Source organism: Tupaia chinensis, unplaced genomic scaffold, assembly GCF_000334495.1.
Source record: "Tupaia chinensis unplaced genomic scaffold, TupChi_1.0 Scaffold000361_1, whole genome shotgun sequence".
Classification (NCBI taxonomy): domain Eukaryota; kingdom Metazoa; phylum Chordata; class Mammalia; order Scandentia; family Tupaiidae; genus Tupaia; species Tupaia belangeri.
Genome location: NW_006159857.1, coordinates 246825 through 260447, shown reverse-complemented (window position 1 = coordinate 260447; position 13623 = coordinate 246825). Strand labels below are relative to the sequence as shown.

The 13623-nt window shown below is 41.9% G+C and overlaps 1 protein-coding gene across 2 annotated transcripts in view; it reads left to right on the top strand.

Annotated features, from left to right (window-relative positions):
- RFTN2 (raftlin family member 2) overlaps nt 1-9039 on the top strand; it is a 123906-nt gene extending 114867 nt beyond the window's left edge. For both annotated transcript variants that reach the window (XM_006152980.3, XM_006152979.2), the window contains exons 9-10: nt 1882-1960; nt 8038-9039. In XM_006152980.3, coding sequence (XP_006153042.1) covers nt 1882-1960; nt 8038-8307 — 349 coding nt within the window. In that variant the 3' untranslated portion in view covers nt 8308-9039. The remainder of the gene's footprint in view (nt 1-1881; nt 1961-8037) is intronic.
- Nucleotides 9040-13623: the final 4584 nt, after the last annotated feature.

Genomic DNA, 13623 nt, shown 5'->3' with positions numbered 1-13623 from the left:
CTCCAGGGGGGATGGCCACGCCGCAATCCCTTCTCCATTCTCCTCTCGGGATCTTGGGCACACACGCACACACGCCTGGCGTGAGTTTTAAGCCACCGGGTCTGGGACGTGAACCGCGGTGGACTACATGGGAGTCCAGAGACATAGCCATTACGCTAACTGCTGGTCCCCACCATTTTCTTAGTTTTGAATTCTTATTTCTGTGTGCCCATATTTAATTTTCCTGACATAGCACTCCCTTGAGAACTTCTTGGAGATCTGGTCTGGTGTTGGTAAATTCTTTCAGGTTTTGTTTATCTGAGAATGTTTCAGGCTTTACTTCCCATATGAAGGATAATCTTGCCGGGTACAGTATTCCTGGTTGAAATTGCTTTTCCCTCAACACTTTGAATATATTTTCCCATTCTTTCCTTGCTCACATTGTTTTCAATGAGAAGTCCACTGTTAGCCTGGTGGGATATCCTGGGTTTATGCCTTTTCTAAACAAATCTGATAAATATAATTAAATAAATAATTCTTTTAAAAAACGTTATCATAATGTATAAATAAGAAAAGGATTTTCAGTGAAAGGTGTTGAATCAAAAATGTAAATATATTGGGACCAGCGGTTTGTGTAATGGCTATGTCACTGGACTCCCATGTAGTTGACCGCGATTTGAAACCTGGACCCAGTAGCTTAAATTCACGTCGGACGCATGTGCGTGCATGCCCAAGATCCTGAGAGTAGAATGGAGGAGAAGCCCTATAGTAAAAACCTCTCTTAAAAAAAAAGAAAAAGAAAAAGAAAAAGAAAGTAAATATACAGTGGCTACAGTCATGAAAAAATACACAAGTAAATAAAGACTAGGAGAGGAAATAAAGAAATGAAAATAGTTATGTTAGCATGGTAAGATTACAAAGTCTTTGAACTTTAAAAGTGTTTACTTTTGTGGGGCCAGCAGATGGTATAATGTTTATGTCGCTGGACTCTCACGTAACCTACTACAATTTGACTCCTGGACCCAGTGGTCTGTGGTTAAGTGCACTGGACTCCCACATGGCCCACCGTGGTTCAAGTCCTCAGTCTGATGGCTTGTTTTCTCACATTCCTTCTCTCTCTCTCTGTTTCTCTCTGGTCAAAACTAAAAAATAATAATAATGATGATGAATACTTTTTTTAAAAAAAACTAGACTACAAAAAAAAAACAAAAGCCTCATGCTAAGCACTTGTGCATGCATGCCCAAAATCCTGAGAGGAGAATGGAGAAGGGATTGTAGCATGACCATAACTGTTGGGGGTGGGGGATGATTTCTCACTTTCTGTCTCTCTGTCTTTCTCTGTCTCTTCAGCAAGTACATGCGCCCTATGGCAAAAATATATCTTTAAAAAATTGTTTACTTTTGTAATGACTGTAGTGGGCTTGTTGGGTTTTTTTATTTTTTGGTGTTGGGGGGAATTTGTTTTGTTAGCCACAACTTTTGTAGAATTATATTTCATAACTATGAAGTTGTCAGGAAAGTCATGATATATTTTTCTGTTTTCCTATGCAAAAATACATCATGACTTACCCAACAATCCAATATCTCTGGGTCAGAAGGGTTTTTTTTTTAAGAATTATTTATTTTATTTTATTATTATTATTATTTAATTTGATACAGAGCACACAGTCTCACCAGAGAGAGAAGAGGGGAGAGAGAGAAAGAGAAAAAGAAAGCAAGTCAGCAGGTCCAGGACTTGAACCGCAGTTGGCCATGTGGGAGTTCAGCACCTCAGCCACTGTACCACCTACTGGCCCCCCCAAAAGATTATTTTACAAAGATATATGTAGAACATTCTAGACAAATGAGAACGATTGTAAATTACTAACTCACAAATATTAATGCTGTTGTTTTCATTTGCAGTGAAGGCAATTTGGCTACAAAGCAGGTTGTATTCTTTCAGAGGCCAGTTATATGGAATTCAACTGCTCAGACACAGGAAGTGAGTAAAATTAAAGCTTTTTCATCTAAATGATATATCAAAGCATTTTTGTTTAACTCTAAATACTATCCAATCAACTAGTGGTAGCTTATTTTTCTTTCTTTCTTCCATGAGAGAGACAGAGTAACAAAACCCCCAACAGGGTCTTGAGGCTTGAGGTCACAGCTTCAGCCAGCCCTGTGCCCAGTGTACTCAGGGAAGTTTCCATATGAAAATTCAGAGCCCTCCCTTGTGTGTCAGCCTTACAGTGTCCCATCTTACCATTGCACCCCTATTCAGCCTCCTCCATGGGTGGCTTTTCTCTGGGTAATCATTATTCTTACATTCACTGTAGTATAAAATTACAGCCCTGTTTATCTAATGGGAAGCAAGTATCTATATAATTGGCTTGTATGAATGATAAACCCAGGAATAATGCATTTTGTAGCTTAGGATTCTGCTCCTAAATAGATTTATTATTTCTAAATTTAACAAATATTTCATTTTTCTCAGAATATTGAGATTGTTTTAGGACAGAACATGTAGGTAGGCTAGTCTGAAGCGAATGTATCTAACGGTTATAACAGAAAACTGATTTGCAAGTTCTTATCGTTTTCTCTTGGGGAAATGATACTAGTCTATCTAAAACCATAGTAATACTTTGAAAATGTAAATTATTGATTCACCATAAAGTTAATTTAGCTATGTCATGTGTGTTTTATGAAGTTTATATTTTCAATATGCCTTAAAAATTTTTTACATGGTTATAAATCCATAATGGCACTGTTCTTCGTTTGTGCATTGAAATTAGTTGTTTGGGAGGGGTTGATACGGAGATTGCTTCATTTATAAAGTTTTTCAAATAATTTCTTTTTTTCTGGAGAGGTTTTTGCTATAGGGTGCGTACACTCACCAGGAAGACAGAGAGAGACAGAGAGACAGAAAGTGGGAAATCACCCCCCAGGGGGGATGACCACGCCACAATCCCTTCTCCTCCATTCTCCTCTTGGGATCTTGGGCACACACGCACACATGCCCAGCATGAGTTTAAGCCACTGGATCCGGGACTCAAACCATGGTTGACTACATAGGAGGCCAGCAACATAGCCATTACGCCAACTGCTGGTCCCCAAATAACTATTTTTAAGAATTATTTTATTTAACTTTATTTATTTGTCTGTTTTCTTTTTTTGGAGAGGTTTTTTTTGCTATAGGGCACATGTGCTTGCCAGAAAGACAGAGAAACAGAAAGTGAGAAATCACCCCCCAGGGGGGATGGCCATACCACAATCCCTTATTCTCCGTTCTCCTCTCAGGATCTTGGGCACGCACACACACGTGCCCGGTATGAGTTTAAGCCACCGGGTCTGGGACTCAAACTGTGGTTGACTACAGCGACATAGCCATTAAGCTAACTGCTGGTCCCTATTTATTTTATTTTTAATTTGACCAGAGAGAGACAGAGAGAGAACAAGAGAGAGAGAAAGTGAGAAAGCAAGCTGTCTGGTCTGGTACTCTAACTGCAGTTGGCCATGTGGGAATTCAGCACCCTTAAGCACCACACCACCTGCCAGCCCCTCAAATAATTTTTTAAAGGGTATTTAGTCCTAAAAAAAACAGTTGGTGGACATTTGAAACATTACGAATGTTGCCCTGGGATTGCAAAGGATTTTTTTTGTTTTTTGTTTTTTGGGTTTTTTTTTTTAAGAATTATTTAATTTAAATTATTTATCATTATTGTTTTTTAAAATTTTTTAGGGTACATTTGCTCACCAGAGAGAGTGGGAAAGTGAGAAAGCAAATCATCAGGTGCAAGACTCAAATAGTGGCTGCCCATGTGGGAGTCTAGTACCTTAATCACCATGCCACCTGCCAGCCCTGAGATTTTGTTGTTGTTGTTGTTGTTCATATTTATTTATTTCCTGAGAGAGAGAGAGAAATAAAGCATCCTCAGGGTCTTCATGCCACAATCCGTCTAGATCCTGGGCACACGCACACACACTGAGCATGCTCAGGGAATCTACAGGGTGTGAACCCTGGACCTCTCCCATATGGATCCAGTTGCATTACTACTGCGCCACAACCTGGCTTTGCTAAGGAGATTTTATTGAAATGATACATTTCATAAAGTGGTAGAAAATGACCTAGAGTTCAACCCTTGAAATAAATTTTCTCTTTTTTCTAGTAAAACTAATGTAGAGAAATTTAAGACTTTCCCTTTTCAATTGCACTCAGCTTAGAGCATTAGTTTTATGTTAAACAAATCCATTTCATGCCCCTGTTATGGAGGGAGGAAAACAAGAATTGCACATGAATAAAGTCTATTGTTAGAATTTTTTTCTTCTGAAGTTATTAAGACCTTTACTTTGGGAATCGATTTCATATTTCACAAAATGTGTTACACAATATGCTAGATACTGTGAGTATTTTGGGAGACATGAAAAATGTCTATTCAAAATATTTATATTCTTGGGGGCCAGCAAGTGGTAAGGTGGTCAAGACACTGAACTCCCACGTGGCCGGCAGCAGTTTAAGTCCCAGATCTGGCAGCTTGCTTTGTCACTTTCTCTTCCTCTCCCTCTCTAGGGAGTGCAAACCTTAAAAATAATGATGATGATGATGAAAAATAAAATTTAAAATATATATCTATACTCTTACTTATGGCCTCAGTTTTCTTTAAGCTATTAAAAGATAGTTAGTTTCTACAAAATTAAAAAACTTTCAGAAAAAATTTGGAAAAAAATCTTCATAAAATGGGTTTAGGCAAAGAGTACATAGAACATAAAAGGCATAATCCTGTAAAATTTTTTTTTTGAGAGATTTTCACTGTAGGGCGCATGTGCTCGCCAGACAGACAGAGACATAGAGACAGAAAGCGAGAAATCACCCCCCAGGGGGTATGGTCACGCCGCAATCCCTTCTCCTCCATTCTCCTCTCGGGATCTTGGGCACGCACGCACACGCGCCCAGCGTGAGTTTTAAGCCACCGGGTCCGGGACACGAACCGCGGTCGACTACGTGGGAGTCCAGTGACATAGCCATTATGCTAACTGCTGGTTCCCCTGTAAAATTTTTTTGATAAATTAGAATTCATCAAAATTTACAACTTTTGCTCTGTGAATGACACTGTTAAGAGAATAAAAAGATCAGCCTGAGCTGGTTCAGGGCCTGGTAGTTAAGGAAGCCTGAACCCACATGGTCAACTTTATTGTTCAAATCCCAGTCCTGGTAGCTTGAAGAACAAGCCAGGCAAGTGTACATGTATGACCAAAATTTCGACAGGATGGAGAAGTAGAGGAGAAGAGATTATGCTGTGTCAGCATCCCTTTAGGGGGTGCTTTCTCCCTCCCCCCTCCCTCTCTCTCTCTTTCCTACTGTCTCTGGTAAGTACACATGCCCTCTGGCAAATCAAAATAAGTAAATAAATGAGTGAATGCAAGGACAAATCACAAACAGAGAAAAATCTCACAAATCACATATAGGAGAAAGGACTCATATCCAGACTATATCTCAAAATCTCAAAACTCAACTAAGAAAACAACTGGGGGTGGGGGAGGGTCTGGGGATAGCAGGTGGCATGGTAGTTAAGACACTGGACTCTCACATGATTGACTGAGGATCAAGTCCAGCCGTAGTGGCTTGAAAATCATGCCTGGTGTGTATGTATGTGTGCATGCCAAAAAATCCAAGGTTGTAAACCTTTTTTTCTCTCCATGTGGGCTATACGATGTATTAATAAAGCCCAATTCTGGGCCAGCCTATGGCCTGATGGTTAAAGTAGCTGGATCCCTATGGCCAACTATATAGTTCAAGTCCCAGACCCGGTAGCTTGAAAAACACAACAGAAGCATGTGTGTGTGTGTGCCAAAATCCTGAAAGGAGAGAGAGCTGGAGAAGGGATTGTAGCATGACCATTCTCCATGAGGGATGGTTTCTTGCTTTTCTTCTCTGTCTCTCTCTGGCAAGCACATGCACTGCCTGACAAATAAAAATAAAATTTAAAAAGCATGAGACAGTTGTTTAAATCTGGCTTTTTTATTATTATTTGTCAGAAAGCATATGCACTCACCATAGAAAGAGAGAAAGCGGTAAAGCGAGAAAGCACCCCTCATGGGTAGCTGTAGGACTGCAAGCCTGACTCCTCCGTCCCTCCTTTTTACCGAGACCGTGAGCATGCACCTGCATTCCGCGTGTTTTCCCAGCCACTAGGACTGGGACTGGAACCACGGACTTAGCCATGTGGGCGCCATCTGCCTTAACCACTACCCCACCAGCTGACCTTCTTGCTGTTCTTTTACCTGTTGTTATTTTTCCTTATTTTGAGGAGAGACCTTTAAAAGGATTCAAGGAAATTATAGCAATGCCGAAAGGATAAGACTCTGATCAGGATTTTACCTCCATCTGTTCAATGTTCTTTTTCATTTCTCCTCCGAGACCTCCTTTTTAGATTCTTTTAAAGATGAAGCTAAAACTCATCGGATTATTACCTAAAAACCTCTATTTCAATTAGATTTGGCGCCCGGTGTGATTTTTTAAGCTGCTGGGTCTGAGACTCCAGCCTTGGAGTTGGCCATGTGGGACCCAGTGCTATAACCTCCGTGCCACCATCTAACCCTAAAATTTATTTATTGGAAATTAATTTATATATTAGGAACTAAGTTTACATTTTCCTAAACGTAAGAACTAAAAGTGTAAAACTTTTAGAAAAAGCATGGAAGTCCGATACGCAGGTTGGTCTTACAAAAGTTAGTTAATTCATAGATGTGCAGAACTGTAGTGTATAAAACACAGAAGTATCTTCTACTGGTTTTTATTGCACATGTACAAAACAAACCAACAACTTTATTAAATCAGACGTTGTGGGCTACTGTGGAAGGGAACGCTGTTACCACATTGTTAGTGCAAGAGGACGCAGCCTGCCTGCTACTAGAAAGGAGTGTATTGGCAGCTGGGGGGCAGCTCAGCTCTTTCTTCAGATTATTGGAGTCCTTGGGCAAATTTAAGAACAAAGTCTAGGGCCAATAGGTCGTGTCATGGTTAAGGCACTGGGTTCCCACATGGTCAACCACAGTTTGAGTCCCAGATGGCTTGAAAATCATGCCAGGTGAACGTGCATACATGCCCCAAATCGCAAGAGGATAATGAAGGAGAAGGGATTTTGGCATGGCCATCCCGCAAGATGGAGATTTCTCACTTTCCCTCTCACTGAGTCTCACTGTCTCTGTCTCTCTTTGGAGAGCGCACGTACCTTATGGGAAAAACCTAAAAGGAAAAGAGTGTATGATCACATTTTACTGTATGTCATGTGATCAGCAGTAAATAAGTGCTTGTAACAAAATCTCACTGGGAGTCCAAACACGCATGTGTGGAGCAGCTAATCCTCCTTGAGCTCTCCTTGCATTGACTCAGCAGAGACCACATCCTCTTCAGTCTGAGCAGCACCAAGGACATTGTCAGCCCTTAGTAGACAGTAGATATTAGTGACCAAAGACAGCCACAGTTTATTAGGTAGTCTTGCGGATGGGCTGGCTCACATCGCTGGGCATTAAGGCTGTTTCAGGCAGAAGCACTTTGCGGCAGAACCAGGGGAAAGGCCTGACTGACTTAAGAAGACAGCACGGGCATTCATTAAAAATCAGCTCAGTGCGGCTTATGCATGACTCTTCTGTGCAGCCTGTGCCTATGTGAATGGGGGGCAGGAAGCGGTAGGGTGGCCATTGGAGCACTGTTTCCACTGTGCAGTCCCAACTAACACCAAGAAGGAACAGACGTTCGTATTTCCACCTTGCTTTGTTCCCCAGAGTATGTGTTCACGCCTTTCTCTCCCCGGACATGTCACTGAGGGCGTGGACACGACTTCCCTGCCAATGAGAACCGTGGCAGAAATCTACAGAGAGTCGTGGGAGAGAGAGGAGCTCGTGTGAACTGAGGGGGTGGGGCCTGCGGAGGGCGGCGCCAAGCGAGCCCTTGCAGGTGGTGACCAGGAGTTTGCAGAGAAGCAGGGAGAGGCCCTTTCAGGCCGAGAAACAGCTTGTGCTTAGAGCCGAGGGCCGCAAAACACGTCTTTTAACTCCTGCTTGCCAATCCCTGTGTTTCAGAGGAAAGCCAGCCAGCAAGTGAAAGGTGAGGACGGGAACAAAGTCGCCAGTAAGAGCGCCGGGTCAGACACGGCCACGTCACAAGCCACGGAGGGCAGGCACCCGTCCAAGGAGAGCTTCCTCTCTTTCTCCAGAGAATGTTGGACGAAGGAGGGGAGGTCGGCACAGCACCCCAACCTCTTCGGGCTCAGCAGTAACAGTGTCCTCCAGGAAATAGATGAGGGACAGTTGGATCAAGAAGAGGGAGTGACTCAGGTCACTTGTATGTGAGCCAGGCAGTGACGCAACAGAAGGCTCTGGACAGAAGTATTAAAATAAGTGCCAATTGTCTTTATTGTATTACTTTTTCAGACTCAGTTTTTCCTCTAATCCATGTAAACTTTGACAACATCACAGACAAGGAAGAATAACCAACATATCTGTAAATTTAGAATCATGTTTACACTTCTCTCAACGGAAACGTCCGTCTAAATAGATGTCCCATTAGGTTATGAGGAATAATCTAATGCAGTTTCTCATGAATGTACGGAGCATACTTTCCTTGCAGTGCTTGCTCAGAAGTCTGAATATCTCACCCAGTATTTTATCTCATTGGAAAGTTCTCAGGAAGTTACAGTATCTCTCTTAAGCTGAACAATAATTGCTTGCTCTGTCTCTCACACACCCACATGGGGCTGATTAGTGAAAATAAATCCCTATTTTCTGAATGTATCAGTCAATCCAATTTTGTCTTCTACTATGGCATGTATATACAAAGCAAGCCCCTACTTGTCAAAACAAATTTTTTTGGAAAAAAATATCCTTTTCTGTATGTCTTTGTTTTTAAAGGGGCACCATGTTACCAACCCCGTCCTGATTCACTGAGCTTTGACATCACTGCTTCTGATAGCCTGAAAACAGCCAAGTGAAGCAGCATCTCTTAAAATCCAATCTGAAAAGGGAACCAGCAGTTAGCGTAATGGCTATGTCGCTGGATTCCCACGTAGTCGACCGCGGTTCGTGTCCCGGACCCGGTGGCTTAAAACTCACACCGGGCGCGTGTGCGTGCGTGCCCAAGATCCCGAGAGGAGAATGGAGGAGAAGGGATTGCGGCGTGACCATCCCCCCTGGGGGGTGATTTCTCGCTTTCTGTCTCTATGTCTCTCTCTGTCTGTCTGGCGAACGCACGCGCCCTACAGTGAAAATCTCTCTCAAAAAAAAAAAAAAAAAAATCCAATCTGAAAAGAACCCACAATCTCAATATGTAAAATTGCAATAGATAGAAAAACTTAATTTTATTTTAAAATGCAAATACTGTGAAGAGAAAAACAACTTCAGGTGAAAACTGAAGCCTTTTGCATTTGTCTAGATCTGAATTATGCTGATTTTTACTTGCTAAATCCTGAAGAATGTTGAAACCCAGAACCGTCAGTCCTGCATGGGTGGACAGGCACTCATGGCACTGTGCCCATCCGTTCCAGCTCTGCTTTTCTTCCCCTGCTGGTAGGGATGCCTGTACCATGCCCAGCCTTCAACAGAGAAAGACTAAAATTCAACAGAATAGAGAATTTCAACTGATCAATGATGGCTTACTTTGAAAGGTGGGAACTTTCAAATGACTACAACTGACTTTCTTACTGATTAATTCAGCCTATTATATATTTTTATTAGCATTGATGTTGACATTGTAAGACTGAACAATAATAAACTGTTATTTGCTATTGGACTACTGTTTAATTGAACACACATACTCCTATAAACAAAAGCAAACAGAAGACCAGGAGTGCGTAGTGATTAAGGCAGCTAGATTTCACATGGCCTACTAGGAAGTTCAAATGCTGGAACTGGCAGCTTAAGAAACAAACTGGGGAACCAGCAGATGGCGTAATGGTTAAGTCGCTGCACTCCCACATGGCCAGCCATGGTTCGAGTCCCAGACCCAGTGACTTGAAACTCATACTGGGTGTGCGTGTGTGCCAAAAATACCGAGGGGAGAATGGAGGAGAAGGGATTACAGGATGACAATCCCTTATGGGGGGTGATTTCTCACTTTCTGTCTCTCTATCTCTATCTGTCTCTCTGGCGAGTGCACGCATCACATAGCAAAATTCTCTCTTAAAAAAAAAAAAGAAATAAAGAAAGAAGAAACAAAGAAAAAGAAAGAAAAAAGACACATGCCCAAAGTCTCAAAAGGAAAGAGAGATGGAAAAGAGATTGTGATGTGACCTTCCCCACAGGGGATGTTTTCTCCTCTCCCACTCTTTCTGTCTCTCTCTGGTTAGCACATTCACCCTCTTAACAAAACTAAATAAATAAATAAAACTAATACACATGACAGATATGTATTACAGGTTATCAAATATGTAACTAAACTAAACCAATCTCCATTAATTTTTTTTTTTTTGGAGAGATTTTCACTGTAGGGCGCGTGCGCTCGCCAGACAGACAGAGAGAGACATAGAGACAGAAAGCGAGAAATCACCCCCCAGGGGGGATGGTCACGCCGCAATCCCTTCTCCTCCATTCTCCTCTCAGGATCTTGGGCACGCACGCACATGCGCCCGGCGTGAGTTTTTTTAAGCCACCGGGTCCGGGACACGAACCGCGGTCGACTACGTGGGAGTCCAGCGACATAGCCATTACGCTAACTGCCGGTTCCCTCTCCATTAATTTTTGATAAAAAAAAATTTTTGAGAGGTTTTCACTATAGGGTGCGTGCACTCGCCAGACAGACAGAGAGAGACAGAGAGACAGAAAGTGAGAAATCACCACCCAGGGGGGATGGCCACGCCACAATCCCTTCTCCTCCATTCTCCTCTCGGGATCTTGGGCACGCACGCACATGCTCCCGGCATGAGTTTAAGCCACCAGGCCCGGAACACGAACCGCAGTCGACTATGTGGGAGTCCAGTGACACAGCCATTACGCTAACTGCGGGTCCCAATTTTTGATAAAATTAATAAGAACTATTCCACTTCCATCATCCAGAAGCATAATTTTTACCAGTAAAAAGAAACTTAAGAATACTCAGCTCATTCTTACTTTATGGAAATAATTATGAACAATACTTGCAAGAACACATTTACTTTCAATGTTTAGGTGAACTTGAGTTCAATATTAAAGAATTGGTAGATTTTCAGTAGAATTATTGCTTCTGGAGTCCACAAAATGCCATGAAATTATGATACACAAGGAATGTACTCAGAAAGGTCAAAGCTTTCTAAGGCCAAGTCTACAAGAGGTTGAGATTCTTTTATTATTCTATCAGTCCACATAAGGGATTTGAAATATCAAAAACAGAAGAGAAGCCAACAGGTAACACGCTGGTTATGGCGCTGGACTCCCACGTGGCCGACTATGGTTTTGGTTCTGGACCTGGTAGCTTGAAAATCACACTGGGAGCAGGTGTGTATGTGCCCAAAATGCCAGGAGGAGAATGGAAGAGAGGGGACTGTGGTGTGGCCATCCCCCTGGGGGGGGCGATTTCTCATTTTCCCTCTTTTCCATTTCTCCCTGTCTCCCTCCAGCGAGCACATGCACTCTATGGCAAAAAAACTAAAAACAAACAAAAACAGAGATGAAATATGGTAATGCCTTTGACTTGACTAATATGCACTTTAGTCATGCTGGGAAAACCCATGTGGTACATTGTAAAGATGTACAGTGATTAAATGTAAATTTTTAATAATAAATTTTTAAAAAAACAGAGATGAGAGTCGGAGAGTGGTGCAACAGTAAAACATGATAGTCTGCAAAGCTGATCACATTGGAAGATTGAAGGTTTGAATTCAGAGACCCACCTGAGTATGCCAGGTACACGTGTGCCTGAGAGGCAGGGCTGGCTAAAACTGGGGCAGATACCAGTGTCAAAGCCCTGTAAGGGTCCTGTCTCTCTCTCTCTCTCACTTTCTCTCTTGCTCGTAGAAGAAATAAACTTACACACACACACAGACACACACACACACACGGGCCAGAACAGGTGGTGTAGTGGTTAAGGTAGCTGGATCCCACATGGCCAACTGACTGGTTTGAGTAACGTACCAGGCACATGTGTGCACATGCCCAAAATCCCGGGTGGGAAATGGAGAAGGGATTGTAGCGCAGCCATCCCCCCGGGAGGATGATTTCTTGCTTTTCTTTCTCTCTCTGTGTCTCTCTCTGGCAAGTACATGTGCCCTATAATAACAACAAAAACAGACACACACACACACATGCATGCTTAAAAAATAAAAGTACCAAGATCACAAACATAGGTGTGAAGTTCTGCCATTCCCCTTGGTATAGTATTTGTGGCACTTTAATTTTTAGTTTTTAATTTTTATTTATATATTTTTAATTTTTTGCTATAGGGCTCATGTGCTTGCCGAAGTCAGAGAGACAGAGATCAAGAGGGGGAAAGTGAGAAAGCAACCATCACCACGGGGGAAAGTGAGAAAGCAACCACCACCACCCCAGGAGGATGATCACACTACAACCCCTTCTCCTCCATTCTCTCAGGATTTGGAGCACACACACACACACCATGTGTTTTTCAAATCACCGAGTCCAGGACTTGAACTGCGTAGGTGGCCACGTGGGACCGGCTGCCTTAATCACCATCTGGCCCCAATCTGCATTTAATAATTGGCCTTACTCAAATGAAAAGCAAACTTTCTCCCATCCTCATTGACAGAAGGCAGTTTTGAATGTAAAATAGAAAATGAAATTTAAAAAAACATGAATCAAACAGAACTTAAGATGAAAGAAGAGAGGAAATCAAAATCTCTCAGAAGTATTGATAGCAGATTAAACCACACAGACGAATCGCTGACCTTGAAGACAAAAACCTCCAATCTAATATAATCTGCCAAATAGAATGAAAAAATAACCAAAAAATGAGGGAGTGAGGGACAACATATGGAAAATTCTAGACACCATTAAGCAGTCAAATTTCTGCACAGTGAGTATATCAGAAGGCAAAGAGATGGCTAAAGACACAAATCTCTTTCATGAAGTAGTATCTGTAGGCTTCCCAAATCTAGAGACATACAGATATCCAGATCCACGAAATACAAAGAACACCAAATACTGGGTTATAGGGAAAGTCATGACACATTTTTGCATAGAAAAATGTTATAACTTTGCCTACAACCTAACTGATTCAACATATGAAGACCCTCTCCAAGGCACATCATAGTCAAAATGATAAAAAATAAGACAAAGACAATAATCTAAAAATGGCAAGAGAGATGTCAAGTTACTTACAAAGGTTACCTCATCAAACTAACCTCAGACCCTCAACTGACGGAATGCAGGTAAAGAAAAAATGAGAAGATATATTTTAAACTTTGTAAGAAAGTGTAGCCAAGGGGCCAGCAGGTGGTATGGTGGTTAAAGTGCAGGATCCCATGTGGTCATTTCCATGGTTTGCGTCCCAGACCCAACAGCTTGAAAAACATACCAGACATATGTACATGTGTCCCCAAAATCTTAAAAGGAGAATGGAGGAGAAGAGATTGCTGCTTAGTCATTCCACTGGGGGATGATCCACATTTTCCTTCTTTCTGTCTCTGTCTCTCCAGCAAGTTCATATGCAATATGGCAAAAACATATTAAAAAAAAAAAAAA